Raw genomic sequence first — 15,954 nt, 5'->3', positions numbered from 1 at the left:
CACAGACTAAACACTTACGTTTAATGATGCTTAAGTCCTTTTGAAGTTTTTGAACATTGTACTCTTCATTTCCTTGCTTCCTGGAAAAAAAAAGATTTCCTTCCTGTAACAAAGATTTGATTTGTATTCCAACGTGTAATGCTTCCATGTCATTGGAAATGTTTGTAATAGTTTCCAGGTCATTTACCTTATTTAAAGCACGGCTATTTTGTCACACAAAACTGGTAAGCTAGTTCGTGGTAGAAATCCTCACTCCTTATTCAGGTTGCCTGCTGACATTAGGTCACATTTGGGTTGACTGTTTTTTTTTTTTCTTTTCTTTCACAGACTGGCTCAGGCTCATTATGTTTTTGGTACCACCTATTGTCAGGAGCTCACTAATGTGTTCACTTTTTTGCAAACAACCCTCTATGACATAGATGTTGAAATGACCAAAGTCAATCCTAGGGTGGCTGAGCTAAGAGCAAGAATGCTCCATTAAGCAATATGATTTGTTTCATTTGTCAAAAGAGGCATGCTAAAGCCAATGGACTTATAAAACACTTTAAACTTGTTCATGGACTTTGTTCGGGTAAAGGCCTCAAGTTAAAATGTGCCCATAGAGGCTGTTCTCATGTGTACCACAGTTTTTCAGGTTTAAGAAAGCATCTTAGTAAATGTTATGCAAATGACAACTTTTGTGTATCCCCTCCCCATCCCCACTGACTCGAGGTTGCCAACCCGGATGCCAAAACACTACTGACTTTGTGATTAGTAGATAGGTGGAGGGTGGCGCATCAGGCCAAAACACAACATAACATGACAAAACACAACATCAACATCAGTTGAGGGCTGCAACTTCACTTTTCAAATGACAATATCCTGGCCGGACTACTGTTGTCAGTGATATAAGTATTTGAAATGAACATGATTTCTTAATGTCTAATGACTTATCAGGGCCATTTTATGATTAATTGAAATGCATTTCTTACATATGATTTCTTTAACTCTTCACACCTTCGTAAAAATTATGTTTTCGTATCAAACAGTAACACAAGCCATCACAATAGTAAGCACACAATGTGGCAACTACACACTGATGGTATGAATAAAAAACACATCTGGCTTTTGCTTTCTCTGTGCACAAGGTAGACTATGTCAGTTTGAGGTCATACTTTTATCATAGTTCTGTCAACATACAGGGATCCAAACTTCAAGTATTGGTGTTTATTTACACACATCAAAACAAACACAAGTGTGTTTTTCCAAGTCAAAACACAAAACAACAATTTCACTGAGACAAAACAAATCAGTCTACATCGGGTCGTCTCTCTCAAAAAAATTTCTACATCACATGCAATGTCCTAGTCCAAGGCACCGGGGGAAATATATTCTGGAATGCCGTATCCAGGCCTGACATGACAATATCTCCACATGTAGACTGATTTTTTTGCCTGTAAAAGGGCTATTTCTTCCTCTTCTTACCCTTCCTCTTCCCCCTCCCCATCCTCCTCTTGCTCCTCCTTGTCCTCTTCCTCTAACTTTACCCTCGTCCTTGTCATCCTCTCCCTCTCACTTCTTCACCTCTGCATCCTCTTCCTCCTCTTCCTCCTCCTACTTCTTCACCTCCACATCCTATTCTTCGGCCTCCTCTAATTCTTACTCTTCTCACTCTTCCTGCTCCCTCCATTGTACCCATTGTACATGACCTGTGGCTTATTTATAGTGCTTAGGCTGATTGCAAAGTGAACTAATTATCTAAAACAGTTTTCACATTATAAAGTGTGCCAGAGATTTGGCAAAATAATGAAAACTAGATGTACCGCATAGCGGTACAAAATATGACCGCCGCTCAGTCCTGTACATCCGTTCCGCAAAAAGAAATCACACTTCAATTTGTCTCCATATTTTACTCCATCCCCCACTCTTGAAACTTTTGTGTAGGCCTATGCTTGTTTGGCATGCCTGAGTGTGTGTGTGTGCGGCTGCACAGAAAGTAGCCTACTGGTGGAAAAGGTGAATAGATTGTAGAATAGCCAAAGAAGATGTAGCATTGTTATAAAACCTTTAAAATCTCTAAACAATCACAAGTAGGGCAGTTCATCCATTGCAACTGGATTGATGAAAGGTCACTTACACCTGTAGGCTACATTGTATTTGGGAAAAGCAAAAGGTATCAGCATAATGTTATTTATTTATTTATTTATTTATTTATTTATTTATCTATCTATTTATTTATAAACAAAAACATCTCTGTTAGTTCCATGCCGTTTTCAACAGCTATCAAAAACAAAGGTCATTTTTGGATGGATGGATTTTTTGTGAATGTTTCTTCTTCTACATAAGATTTTAGTCATCTTTAGTTCATGTGATACTTTATTGTCAATGCACAAATTAAGTAACAGTAGTCTGAAACGAAATGCTGTTTTACATCTAACCAGTGGTGCAAATAACTGACATGTCCAAATGGGCCTTGATGAAATGCGTCGCTAGACTGTTCATACACATTTTAACTGGCCAAAGTTGAAGAGCTGTTGTCCGTTATTGTTCGTGCAAATATAGGCTGATTCATGTTCCCTTGCATTGTGTAACTGAGATCCATGGCTAGTCTGGCTTTCACCAGACCAAGCTCAATCTTTAAAAAAAAAACAATAAATAAATAGCGGGCAGATCAGGCTGGGTTCACCCAGCCTAGTCCATAGGCACCCGATATTGTTTAATTTTCCGATTGAGATATCCACGCTCTGGCTATTCTAAATGCAAAAATGCATCAGGGAGTTATGACAAAACTGTAACTACCAAACTAGATCCTAATAGAAAGCTGTTAGCTTCCCTAAGCTACAGGTAGGCTTATAAATTGTCAATAGCCTATGCTGGCGACACAAATAAAATCTCCTTTGGAAACCAATGGCTCACGCCTTACAGTATCAAGCGGACTTAAACTGGCATATCGTGGCGAAAAGTTGTAATAAAATTCACGCAGCTCCATGAGTCAAGGAAAGCGCGAATGAAGTAGCCACTTTTAAATGTATATAAGTATAAGTATAAGTATATATACTTTTTTGATCCCGTGAGGGAAATTTGGTCTCCGCATTTAACCCAATTGGTGAATTAGTGAAACACAAACCGCCCACAGTGTACACACAGTGAGGTGAAGCACACACTAATCCCGGCGCAGTGAGCTGCCTGCTACAACGGCGGCGCTCGGGGAGCAGTGAGGGGTTAGGTGCCTTGCTCAAGGGCACTTCAGCCGCGGCCCAAATGGGACCCACCACACAGTAGCTTAAGGTGTTTTGCTAAAGCAGCCATAATGAAATGAAGGTGTCATTGGATACTTCACACACACGTGCTTTTTAATTTCACAGACTACAACTACCAAGCTGTAATCAAAGCACATCGATTCCCCTCTCACACCCTGCACGCACTTAAAACAAAATAAACAGGCGTCTCAGTCTCACGCATGTATAGGCAAAACTGTATCAGACCGGTGTAACGTTGGTAAATCTTCCATTGCACAGAATGATTTTTGTAGCACGTGCAACAAATGACAGTCGAAAGATACAATTACAGTGCTGCTATCAATTTGCTTGGTATAACCGCATTTATAGTTTTCTACAAATGCAATCAATCAAATTGGCCTCCATCACTCAACCAACGGTAACATCCTTATTGATATTATTAGATTAACGTACCTGCAGTAAAAACCAAGCATGTCCGATAAACATCCTCAGATTTATTTCGGCATTACATTTCATGTGAACATAGTCCTATCCTTATTAGACGTTCTCTGAGGTAAACTACAGGTCCTTGTATATGGCAAAGCGTCCATTGTTTTTCCAACCCACTTTTAACTTCCAACAAAATTACATCTCACTGCAACGATGCGCCATCTAGTGGACAAACGGCTACTTATCGCCAATACTGGAAATGCAGCCATGATGATGATGATGAATATTTATTTTGGCTTTCTTTTAATCCTACTGAATTTGTAATTATGTATCGGTCGCGGTCGTTCTAATACCGATAGTATGTGGGTGCCTGTGTGTGTGTGTGCATGTGTATATGTGTGCACCGCCATCTACAGGCCAATGAGTGTACAGTCACTAAATGTACACATACCCTAATTTTTTTAGACCCCCCCATGGATGAAATTCTACGAAACTACCCCCAGAGAAATTCTACGAAAATACCCCCAGAGAATGCCAGGTCAATCATACACATAAAATTTGGTGCAGTTCTGAACATCTTAACTGAAGATAGGGGCGATTAAAGTAGAATAATATTGCATTTTCATTTTTTACCGGGGGGGTGCAAATCACAAATGAGTGATTATGAGCCAGGTTGATGTGGCCCTTAAGACCAACATAGCATAAAAGATTCTTCATCCCCAGTGCCACGGTTCAGGTAGTTATTTAGGAAAAACTGCTTTTTTTGCGGTTCGTGGGGCTACATACCCACCAAATTTCATGTGCCCCGGTGGTTCGGTGTCCCGGGTATCGTTGACCAAAAATTCAGGAAGTAGATGACGGGGAAAAAAAAACTTTGACAATCCATATATGACCGCTTCGCTAGCGGCGGTCATAATAATAGCCATAGGCCTACATGTAGATTTGCTAGGAGTGTGTTGATCATTTGGAAATTGAGCGCCAGTCCTCTGGTTAGTTATTGTTAAAGCCTCATCGGCGTATATGCCGTAGCCTGTCTCTGCCCCTGTTCATTCTGTTTGTGTATCAGTGCGATTGCCGTATTTGCCTGCTATGTATAGGTAGTTGAAGATAACTTTACTGCACTCTCGGTTGTGAGTTATTCCTAACTACTGGCGGAGTGTAAAGCATGAGTTGTGTTTACAGTTCCGCAAAAAGAGTGCTGTGCAGTGAATTGTGCCTACAGTTGTGCAAAGTGTGTGTTACAAAATTGCAAACGGAGTGCAAAGCAGTGTTTGTGCTTTTAGTTTTGTGAACTCGGTGAGTGGTTTTGCTATAGGTATTAATAGTTTTAGAAATTGTGCTATAAGAATCACGGTTGTGTTTAAGCATTCAGAAACAAACTGTATTACATTTAATGGAGTTTTTATTCCATAATAGATTTCTTCTTACAATTATCATTGTTTTAACAATTAACATATACAATCCATGTTATATATATATATATATATATATATAACATGGAATAAAAAAAATCGTTTTTTATCTTTTTTAACATTTTTATGAAAAATGGCATGTCCAAAATTATTCATACCCTTTGGCTGGGTCACTTTAAAATGTTGACATTGTTCTGTTATCCATTTCTTGGCTTGTTTTGGCGGTGTGTTTTGGATCATTGTATGGTTTAATGGTCCAATGAAGCCTATTGGGGCAGGTCTCTGGGCACACTGCCTAATCTTTTCCTCCAGAATCTCTCTCTCTGGTGCGCACTCAAGATGGGTTTCCCAATTAATTAGAGTAGCAGCCTAAGCTAAGTAACGTTCAAGGCAAGTTCGATGTTGCTGCATGATCATCCTTGCATGTAACACGAAGCTGGTGCATTTTGACATCGTAAACAAAAAAACATGCCTTTTATGCCTGTGTACGTAGGATAGCCTACACGGGATTTGATGCAGCCTAGCCTATAACACAATCAAGAACAAACCCGTTTGAAACTAGCAGAAATCATAATCAGAACTAGTTAATTTTCATCAAAAACCGGGACAATTCGTGTCCTGGGAAATATGTTAATTATCCGAGACAGTCACTCAAAGAAGAGAAAAATCCCGGGAAATCCAGTACATGTGGCAACTGTATGGGCAACCCTAGGCATGACTTTCCCAGTCCTCCTGTCACTGTGTGTCTGTGTGTTGTTTATCTTTCGCGCCGCGCACCGTTACCGACTAGTCCATTTCATTGTGAAAGTAGGGTGTGTATGTGTAGGGACAGATAACCATGAACTGGACATTTTAACTACTACTTCAACGTTTCAACGTATTTCTTAAGAACATGAATACAATGTACCATCCATGATGATAAGGGCCTTTTTCTTTTTTCTTTCTTTCTTTTTTTGAGGTTGGTTGGGGACCCCCCTACGACCGCTGGTAGGGGGCCTCAATCAGTCGCCTACCTATGCCTCTATGTTAAGACTGCCCCTGGTCTTAGACATCGGTACATTTTTGACATCGGTATATTTTTAGATTCTACAAGGTTGATAGGTTTACATTTACACATGTTTGCAGATTACTCTACTAGTATGTTTAATGGTATAGCCTATGGTGGTTTAATATTCTGCTGCTGATATGGCGTGAAATTCGTATGATTAAAAACACAAAAACACGACTTTTTAAAGACGGTCGTCGGCCCAGCCCACTTTGCCCACTGATCTGTCACGACCACAGTCTATGGTCACGACTCGAGAGATCAAAAGTTTGCTCTGTTTCCAGACCTGCAGACCTGCAGACAAGCATGGCTGGTGAGCGCGGAGTCAACACTGGACAAAGCGCGGAACGTGGATCGTTTGGACCTGTGCAACGGCTTAATTATGTCGAGCGTGATCTTTCCCAGGCAAGTAGATATTCTATTTAATTTGAATGTTAAAGTAATATCTTTTGGTGTCATAAGTTGCTTTGGTTGAAAGCGTCTACCAAGAACCAACATAAACAGCCTACTCCTGAACGCCATCATGAATTCTCAATAGTTAGTCAGTGGGATCTGATTATTATAGCCTACTTTAAATACTTACTAAAAATAAAACTTTTAAAATACTGGTTCCAAAGAGTTGGGGCAGACACACAAAGGTCCCAGACACAGCTGTCCCTAAAGATCTTGTCTGGTGTTGGGTACAGACAGCTGGTCCTGGTCAGAGGGGTTACCAGAATGTGATCTTTGTGCAAAAGGCATAGCCCACAGCTATGCCAGTCTTTCAGTGCAGGCCCATTGGTAGACACATGAGGCCCATAGCCTAGCCTACATGTGTTGTTAAACCAGGTGAATTAAAGGGTTTCCCCAGTGCCATTTATAGTGAAGTTGTAGACTGATACAACTATTTACAGATTATTTTATAAAATTATTTACATAATCACATGTAGTTTACAGAGCATCTATCTATCTGTCTATCTGCCTCTCTATCTATCTATCTATCTATTAGGGGTGGGCGATATATATATATATATATATATATATATATATATATATATATATATATATATATACTGTATCGTCTGCCATAATATCATGATTGTTGTTTTAACGATGTGCAAATTTACGTTATTGAGTATTTAAATTACTTATGGGGGGGACAAGGTGGGAATTTCACAGTCCCACGGCGGCCCTTGCGTTGGCTGTGATACCCCACCACGGCCCTTGCGTTGGCTGTGATGCCTCTTTGAAAATCGGAGGTTCACAGGCCAGTGTGGCCTTGGTGTCCTCTTCTTTCAATATTCGGCTTTCCGTCCGACTAGCAATTTTTATTCAGCATATGTCAAGTCAAGTCAAGTGCTTTTATTTGTCACATACATTTTACATGTAGTGAAATGTAAAAGGGTCTTTTGCTCTGCATTTGAATAAAATAACATAACGCAAAAAAAAAAAAGAAATGGCCTGTCAAATTAAGCTTAGCATTCACAGTTCACAGCTCAAATTAATTTAGTCTTTTACGCATTGGAGAAAGTGACACGGCAAGAAAGAAAGTGCCTCCAAATCACGTGTATCACAAGCCTATTCATCATCACACAGACATCACATGTATCACATCACAAGAAAGAGCTTTTTCTCAGCTTTTAACTCTCCTGTTGTGTTCGTTTTATGTTTACTAGTTTTGTGTTCCCGGTCAAAAGTGACCGCTGTATTATAACTTGTTATAAATCCACAGTAACACACATATTATCATCTAATGTTGTGATAGACCTTTGTATCAACTTGTGTTCTATTGAATATAACCAGTTGTGTACTTCTTCCATTTGCTATTTATGGCCTGCAAGCCTCACTGACCTGAGCTCATGGAAGTCAGAAAGGGGAAGATATTGGTGGGAGGTTCTAGTGGGGCTGGCATAGAAGCAAAGAGGGGGAGTGAGGGTGTGTTTGTGTGTGTGTTTTAATGTACAGAAGCACATATGCAATACGTTTGTGCCTGGACTCAATTTTATACACTGACCATTTTCTCACCCATTCATTTTGCTGGTCATTTTTGACTGAAAACACACATGGGTGTTCTAAAGTTATATAAAACACTCAAATTGTTATAAAAAATATCAAAATTTGTTTTGTGTGTTCAGATGCCCTGTGTTAACAAAGTCAAGGAGCCTCATGGTAGTCAGCATGGCGAACACAACAGGAGGGTTAAACAATATTAGGCGGTAGTTGTTGTGGTAAACGGTTTGCGAGAAAAGTGACTTTAATCATATTACATTCTGCGCCCATCTCCCTACCCATTCATCTCGGTGGAATACTTCACAAACTTTTCCATCAACACATGACAAACCATACAGTGCCTTTAAAAAGTATTCAGCCACATGCTAAAGTTGACTAAAAAGAGGAATAAAATAAGCATCTTTTGGAAATGGATCTTAATGCCTTAATTAAAAAAAAAAAAAAAAAAATGTTCTTCATTAAAGTACAGGGTGTATACATATTCATACCCCTATGTTGAATTCCCATAGATTTTTATTTTTAATAGCCAGTTATTTAATGGATCCAGGATACAATGCATCCTGATAAAGTTCCCTTGGCCTGTGGAATTAAAATAGCCCCACGTCATCACATACCTTTCACCATAGGGATTGGCATGGTGTGTATTTCAGGGCCTGTCCACACGGAGACACTTTTTAGCGGCCGAGCGTCCAAACGAATCCTGTAAACGCACTGCCCGAAACCGCACTTTTCTGAAACCTGGTCCCAGAGTGGAAAAATCTGAAACCGTAGCCCGTTTGAATTCGTTTAGACAGCGAGAACCGCACATCCTGCTTGCGTATCGGTGATGTCATCGCCACACCTCAGCTGCCCTAGACTTGCACTTTTTGCCTAACAATACTAGTTTTCATACATGACATTACCTACGATTACACTCCGTAAGATAAATATCACAACTGGTGCTGCGCAGCGCCGATAGCTTATGACTTGGTGGACTGAACACTGTTTTTCCCGGTGTTTTTTTATGCATTCTAGCAACTGTCAGTGACGCGAGAGAACTTAAGTTATTAGGAAAGTGCGGTGTATGTTTAGGCTACATTAATTTGTTCGTAGTGCCAGTGTCATTCATTTATTTTTACATGTCTTACAACATATATACATGCATTCACAGTCAAGTGAAATCAGATTTAAGCATACAAAGACGGTTAGAGCTCACGTTAAGCCGATGGTAGCACACTGAATGCAAATGCACGATTTGATGCAGGCAAACGTACTGACTGTTACTAACGAAGGTTTTATAGCAATATTATAAATGTGGTGACAGAATAGCCTAGAACTTGGGTAAGCCTTGCGTTTAGTAGCCTAATTGCGGTGATAGCCAAAACTAATGTGAATCACGGACTATCCTACAACCAAAGAAAGTAAAGGTGATTAGTAGGCCTACCTGCGTTAGCCAAATAAAGGACAGGACTGCACCCTTCACAAACCGTAAAATAAAGTTTATTAGTTTTACAGTTGACTACAGTTGACAGTTCACCATCAGTCCACACAAACAATTCTGGTTTCCTTGCACTAGCCATTTCGTCGTAGCCTATTCTGTCTGTTTGTAAAGCGCAAGTTTTGGTCAATTTCTGTAAAGAAACAGTGCCACCTATAGGCATGGGGTATGAAGTAACGTGTTGAGTCGTGTTGAGATGGATCCGTTTGGACGCAAATATTCTTGATACGGTTCCAGGGAAGACGGAGGAAAAAAAGATCGGTTTGGTATGTGTGGACTAGGCCTCAGTTACCCTATTAGCTGGTTTGATGCTCATTGAGCTCAATGCAAATCACATGACTTTTACTGCTGGTTTGAAAAGCACCCATTATCACACCTCTCACGCAAAAAGGTTTCCCCTCAACACCTAACCCCCTCTTGTCTGCATGTCTGTGCTGAACATCTGGTGCCAAACTTCACGCAGATCTTTAACCCTTTATTCCGAGAAAATTTGTGAAGTGCTCTCCTGTTACAAATGCTCCACCATCATTCCAGTCCCCAAAAAACCCCAGAGACGTATGCCATGATCCTGTTTCTGACTTCTGACTTCAGCTCAGTGTTCAACACAGTCATCCCTGAACTCCTACATCAGAAGCTCACCCAGTTCTCAGTGCCTGCCACCACCTGTCAGTGGATCATCAGCTTCCTGACTGACAGGCAGCAGCATGTCAGACTGGGGAGCATCTCATCCAAAACCCAGTCCATCAGTACTGGCGCCCCACAGGGGTGTGTCCTTTCCCCACTGCTCTTCTCTCGCTACACTAATGACTGCAGATTTTGTTCGCAAAAGTGTCCGATTTTGCATTGAGCTTAATCAAACCAACTAATAGGCTAACTGAAATAACACCATGCCAATCCCTAGGTATGGTGAAGGGTATGTGATGATGTGGGGCTATTTTAATTCCAAAGGCCAAGGGAACTTTATCAGGATGCATAGTATATAAATAAAAATCTGCCTGTCTCTATGGGATTTTAACATGGTGCCAATACTTATGATCCCTGTATTTTAAGGAAGAACATTTATTTATTTGTGATACTTTATTCATTCACAAAGAAAATTGGTGTCCTTAAAGGTTGGATATTTCCCCATGTTTGTACTTAAGGCATTGTGGTGTCTTTTATATATCTTTTATATATATTTTATGTAGTATCTTTATTTTGTGTAATATCATTATTTTGTGAAACTGAATTATGTAGTATGTTCAGTGTGTGGCAAAGGAAGACTGGTTTAGTGAAAGAGCAGACCTGGCAGAAAAGGTCATAGATAAGGTTTAGCGCCATAAAATGCAAGCAAAACCTAAAAAATGTATTGATAACAGGATGAGAAGGCAAAGGAGAAGTACCATATGTGACCTTGTCTGCTATTTATTTATTTATATATATATTTATAACATAGGTGGTGGGAAAGCCACAAAAGGTCCAGTCTATGATGACTTGAAGGGGTATAAAGGCTGGACAGCAGCCAGAGTAGGGCAGCTTGTTTCATGAACCAATGCTCAGGTGTGCGTTAAAGCCAGAGTATGTTAGCTTGTTTCATGAACCAATGCTCAGGTGTGCATTAAAGCCAGAGTATGTTAGCTTGTTTCATGAACCAATGCTCAGGTGTGCGTTAAAGCTAGAGTAGGGCAGCTTGTTTCATGAACCAATGCTCAGGTGCGTTAAAGCTAGAGTAGGGCAGCTTGCTTGGTGATCCAGTGCTCAGGTGCGTTAAAGCTACACTTCTTCAGTATTCTTTCGCTTTGTCAAGAGTTTGACTCAGTTGATCAGAATTTTTCTACAACAGCATTAAGATCAATTTCCAAAAGATGGTTTTATATTCCTCTTTTTGGTCACCATAAGCATGGGTGCCAACATGTTTGACCTCAGGGTTTATCTCTGAGGACGAGAGGGAGTAGGTCGGAAAGGTATTTAGATGCCAGAGCATGGAGCGGGTGGAGTAGCTCAGAAAGGTGTTCAGGGGCCAGAGCATGGAGCGGGTGGAGTAGCTCAGAAAGGTGTTCAGGGGCCAGAGCATGGAGCGGGTGGAGTAGCTCAGAAAGGTGTTCAGGGGCCAGAGCATGGAGAGACTTGTAGGTGAGAAGCAGAATTGTGTAAATAATGCAGAACAGGACTGGTAACCCCAACTGAGCTGCATGAGCAAAGAACTGCCAAGAATTGCTTGATTACCTGATTGATTTTGCTGTTTATCATAAAAATTATATAATAACCAACACCTGGTTGATTGAACTAATTTGGAACCGGTGTTTTGGGACCGACAGCTCGGGTTTAGTCGTCACAGGTTCAGACAACCTAGAATTTAGAGTTTATATCAGTCACTACGTTTTCATACAGCCAATAAACGATTTCGAATCAGTTTATTGGGAATAAACCGAATATGTGTGTGTCTGGTAAATACACATAATAAACGTCGCACAGCCTGTTTCAAACGGAATATTGGGTCATGAAAACACCTTAAACGGAATATGCTCCCAGAAGGAAGAGTGTTGTAGGCCTGCGCATGCTCAATTCCCACAGAATAACGATAGAATGAACCAATTGTCTCACACACTTTCCTAATCATGGTGAAACGACACGCACATGTAAACAGGAATATGCTCAAAACAAGACATTCTACTTGCTTGTAAACAGGTTAAACAGAGTATTGACATAAACGGAATTTGGGCATTAAACTGATTCAAAACAGTTTATTCCCGCCATGGAAACCTAGTGACTGTTAATCCTCCTTTCTGGAATACCCCCCTGACCTGGCTCAGTGTTTCATAAACAAGAGTGGGATGTAGTGGGATCTAGTGTGAACAAGAGTGGGATGTAGTGGGATCTAGTGTGAACAAGAGTGGGATGTAGTGGGATCTAGTGGGAACAAGAGTGGGATGTAGTGGGATCTAGTGTGAACAAGAGTGGGATGTAGTGGGGTCTAGTGGGAACAAGAGTGGGATGTAGTGGGGTCTAGTGGGATTCCTGTGGCCCATGTTCTGGTAATTGCCATTGCAGCCAGTACATTTGATCCAGCCATTAGCAAACATGCTGAATAGAAGTCTCATATATAGGCCTATATTATATTATATTATATTATATTATATTATATTATATTGTATTGTATTGTATTGTATTTGTATTTGTATTTAAATACTTCTTAAAGTGTCTTGCACTATTTCACCAAGTCAAATTCCTTTTTTCGCGTGGAAAAGAAAACTTACTTAATAAAATGATTCTGATTCTTAAACCTTGTGCTGTCCAGGTCCTCCAAGAGCGGGAGAAACTGAGGAAGGATCGAGGTGTTTACCTGCAGAGGATCCAGTACCTGGCTAAGGAGCAGATGTGCTTCCAGCAGGAGCTGCGTAGGTTTCTTGTGCTGTTGATTACGGGAAGATCAGGATAATTTAAAATGACTGGTTGACGGGAATACCATTTGCCCTGTCTGCCTGACCCTCTGTCTGTCCCTGTCTGTCTGCCTGCGTGCCTCTCTCTTTTTTTCTTCCAGGAGAGCTGGCCACTCCGTACAGCGTCTTGTTTGACCAAGAGGAGACCCAGCGACAGGCGGAAGAGCTGCTGGAGCGCATTAATACCCACCTGTTGTTCTTGCGGCAGGCTGACGACGCAGCCAGGTACCACCTCCTCAGGCTGCAGCAGGAGGCCATACTCCTGGGCCTTCCTCCTCCAGCCCACCCCTGGTCCTCAGACGCAGATATTCTGCTTCCAGACGAGGAGGACGAGAGCCAACAGCAGGTGAATTTCCCTGTTACATAATTGTTTCATGTATCATTCCTTTATCATGTGCCTTGATGGGGCAGCCGTGGCCTACTGGTTAGCGCTTCGGACTTGTAACCGGAGGGTTGCCGGTTCGAACCCCGACCAGTAGGCCCCTTGAGCAAGGCACCTAACCCCTCACTGCTCCCCGAGCACCGCAGTTGTTGCAGGCAGCTCACTGCGCCGGGATCAGTGTGTGCTTCACTTCACTGTGTGTTCACTGTGTGCTGAGTATGTTTCACTAATTCACGGATTGGGATAAATGCAGAGACCTAATTTCCCTCACGGGATCAAAAGAGTATACTTACTTATACTTGATGTAGTACACATTCCTGGCTGTAGTACACAATACTGGTTGTTGTGTTCTTTGATGTTGTGTGGCACGTGTCCAGTTTATTTATATAGTACATTTTATAACAAAAAACACACAAGTTAAAATCATTTAAAAATAAAGGATAATGAAAAAGACTAAATAAAAGACACAAGGTAGAGTAATTCAAAGACAGATTCAGAATTTGTAACTCAGTGCAGTTAGCAGAAGGCATCTGTGAATAGTTTTCTCTCAAGTCAAGATTTAAAACTGGCTGCAGTTGGGGCCTTTTTGATGTCATCTGAATGTTGGTTCCAGAGCTGAACCGCTTAGCAGCTAATAGCTGCTTCACCAACAGCAGGTTCTACCAACAGCTTTTTCTCCTGAGAGGTCGAGAAGGTGTGTACTGCTGAGGCATGGTACTATACAAACCATTTTGAGAGCTGTGAATGCAAATACAGATGTTTTCATTGATCATTTAAAAGGGTATGAATAGTTTTGGACATGCCATTTTTCATAAAAAATTGAAAAAAAGATGAAAATGTGTCTTTTTTGATTCCATGTTTCTCCCACATTGTCTTACAACCTTTTGGCATGTGGCAGTGTCATTTTCAGCCAGAAACATATTGGTCAATAGAAAATTAACATTAAATCAGTATTTGCCAGGGGTATTAATAATTTTGTTCTTAACTAAGTATTTAGGTCCTGCTCCACTAACTGATTTATAAACAGGCAGTAGTGCTTTAAAGTCAATTCTGTGACTTACTAGAAGCCAGTTTAGGGACTTCAAAATTGGAGTAAATGTGGTCAGTTCTTTTCGTTTTTGTGAGAACCCTAGCTGCTGCGTTTTGTATCACCTGAGGCTGTTTGATAGTCTTTTTAGGAAGGCCTGTGAAAAGCCCATTGCAGTAATCAACTCTGCAACTCTGCATGATTTAAAAAATCATGTTTTTTAAATGTTTTGACATCAGCCCTCTAAGTTTGGCAATGTTTTTGAGGTGGTAAAAAGCTGATTTAGTTATTGCTTTCATGTGGCTGTTTAGATCACTGTCAATTAATACACCAAGATATCCTTTGCATTTAAAACTTTTGTGTCAATGAGAGTGTCAACCTTCTTTCCTCCTTTTTGCCAAATATAATTACTTCAGTTTTTTTCTTTGGCCAGCTGAAGAAAATTCGATTTGTTAATTTGGCCAATACACTGACAAAGAGATTCAAGATGACCATAGTCATTTAAAGACAGAACTAAGTGAATGTGGGTGTCATCTGCATAGCTATAATATGAAATCAAATTATTTTTGATGATTTGTCCAAGTGGGAACATATAGAGGTTGAATAATAATGGCCCCAAGATCGACCCCTGGGGAACACCACAGGTCAAGGACGTTGGTCTTGAGGTAGATATGATTTGAGCTAGTTGACAACTAAACATGTAAATCCAACCCAGTGTTCTAATCTGTGTAGTAATACAGTATTGAGAATGATGACATGTTAACATGTTAATGTCATGGACGTGTAGACTTGCCCTTGCCCTGTGCTTGATAAAACATTTTCCTTTGGTTATGTCTTCCCTCTAGGGAAAACCGATAGGTGGTGCAGAGCCATCTCTTGAAGAGACAGACGGGCCTGTGGCTGTAAGGACTGAACACACAGAGGGAACTGTGCTGAGAGTCCCTCCAAAACAGAACACACTCATCAGTAATCTATCAGTTAAGGCAAGTTATTGATGGACTGTAATGGACACAGTTCAAAGTGTGTATGTTGGTTGTGGGCATAAACACAATCAAACGATGGGTATTGTTCATATTGTTGGCTCAGTAAATGGAAGGCAAAGGGAAAGCTATGCTTTGCTGTTTTTTAATCATTTATTTTCTCTCATAGATTTTTGGTTATCACACATTTAAAGGACAAATCCAGTCTAACAACCAAGGGTCTATTTATGGATGATAATGAGTGTAAACATAGCTCAAAATGACATTACACTTCTGTGGTACTGTGGAGTCTCTTTGTGTAACAGCCATTGTTGGAAGATGTCAGCACCTGTTGTAAATGGGGTAGCAAGTCTGATATTGGCTGTAGTCATGAACAGTTGGCTATCATTTTTTTTTTTGCTTTTGTTTTGCATTGTATACCCTCTAATTCCAGTAGTTTTTGTAATTTAAAAAAAGAGATACATTTCCATTATTCTTGCCAATGTTGATATGAATAAACATCTGTTTATTTCTTTTAGATATGTAAAGTACTTTGTAACTTTGTTATGGAAAGCTCTCTAAATTAAGATTATTATT

At 40.4% G+C, this 15,954-nt stretch overlaps 1 protein-coding gene across 1 annotated transcript in view; it reads left to right on the top strand.

The window, feature by feature from the left end:
- The first annotated feature begins 6,410 nt into the window (after positions 1 to 6,410).
- The window catches only part of LOC121685548, a 37,462-nt gene continuing 27,918 nt past the window's right edge, over positions 6,411 to 15,954 (top strand). Inside the window, exons 1-4 of the mRNA XM_042066142.1 lie at positions 6,411 to 6,509; positions 12,848 to 12,947; positions 13,091 to 13,335; positions 15,244 to 15,381. Coding sequence (XP_041922076.1) covers positions 6,411 to 6,509; positions 12,848 to 12,947; positions 13,091 to 13,335; positions 15,244 to 15,381 — 582 coding nt within the window. The remainder of the gene's footprint in view (positions 6,510 to 12,847; positions 12,948 to 13,090; positions 13,336 to 15,243; positions 15,382 to 15,954) is intronic.

The sequence above is a fragment of the Alosa sapidissima genome, chromosome 16, assembly GCF_018492685.1.
Source record: "Alosa sapidissima isolate fAloSap1 chromosome 16, fAloSap1.pri, whole genome shotgun sequence".
In the NCBI taxonomy this organism is placed as follows: domain Eukaryota; kingdom Metazoa; phylum Chordata; class Actinopteri; order Clupeiformes; family Clupeidae; genus Alosa; species Alosa sapidissima.
This window is presented reverse-complemented; position numbering and strand designations above follow the sequence as displayed.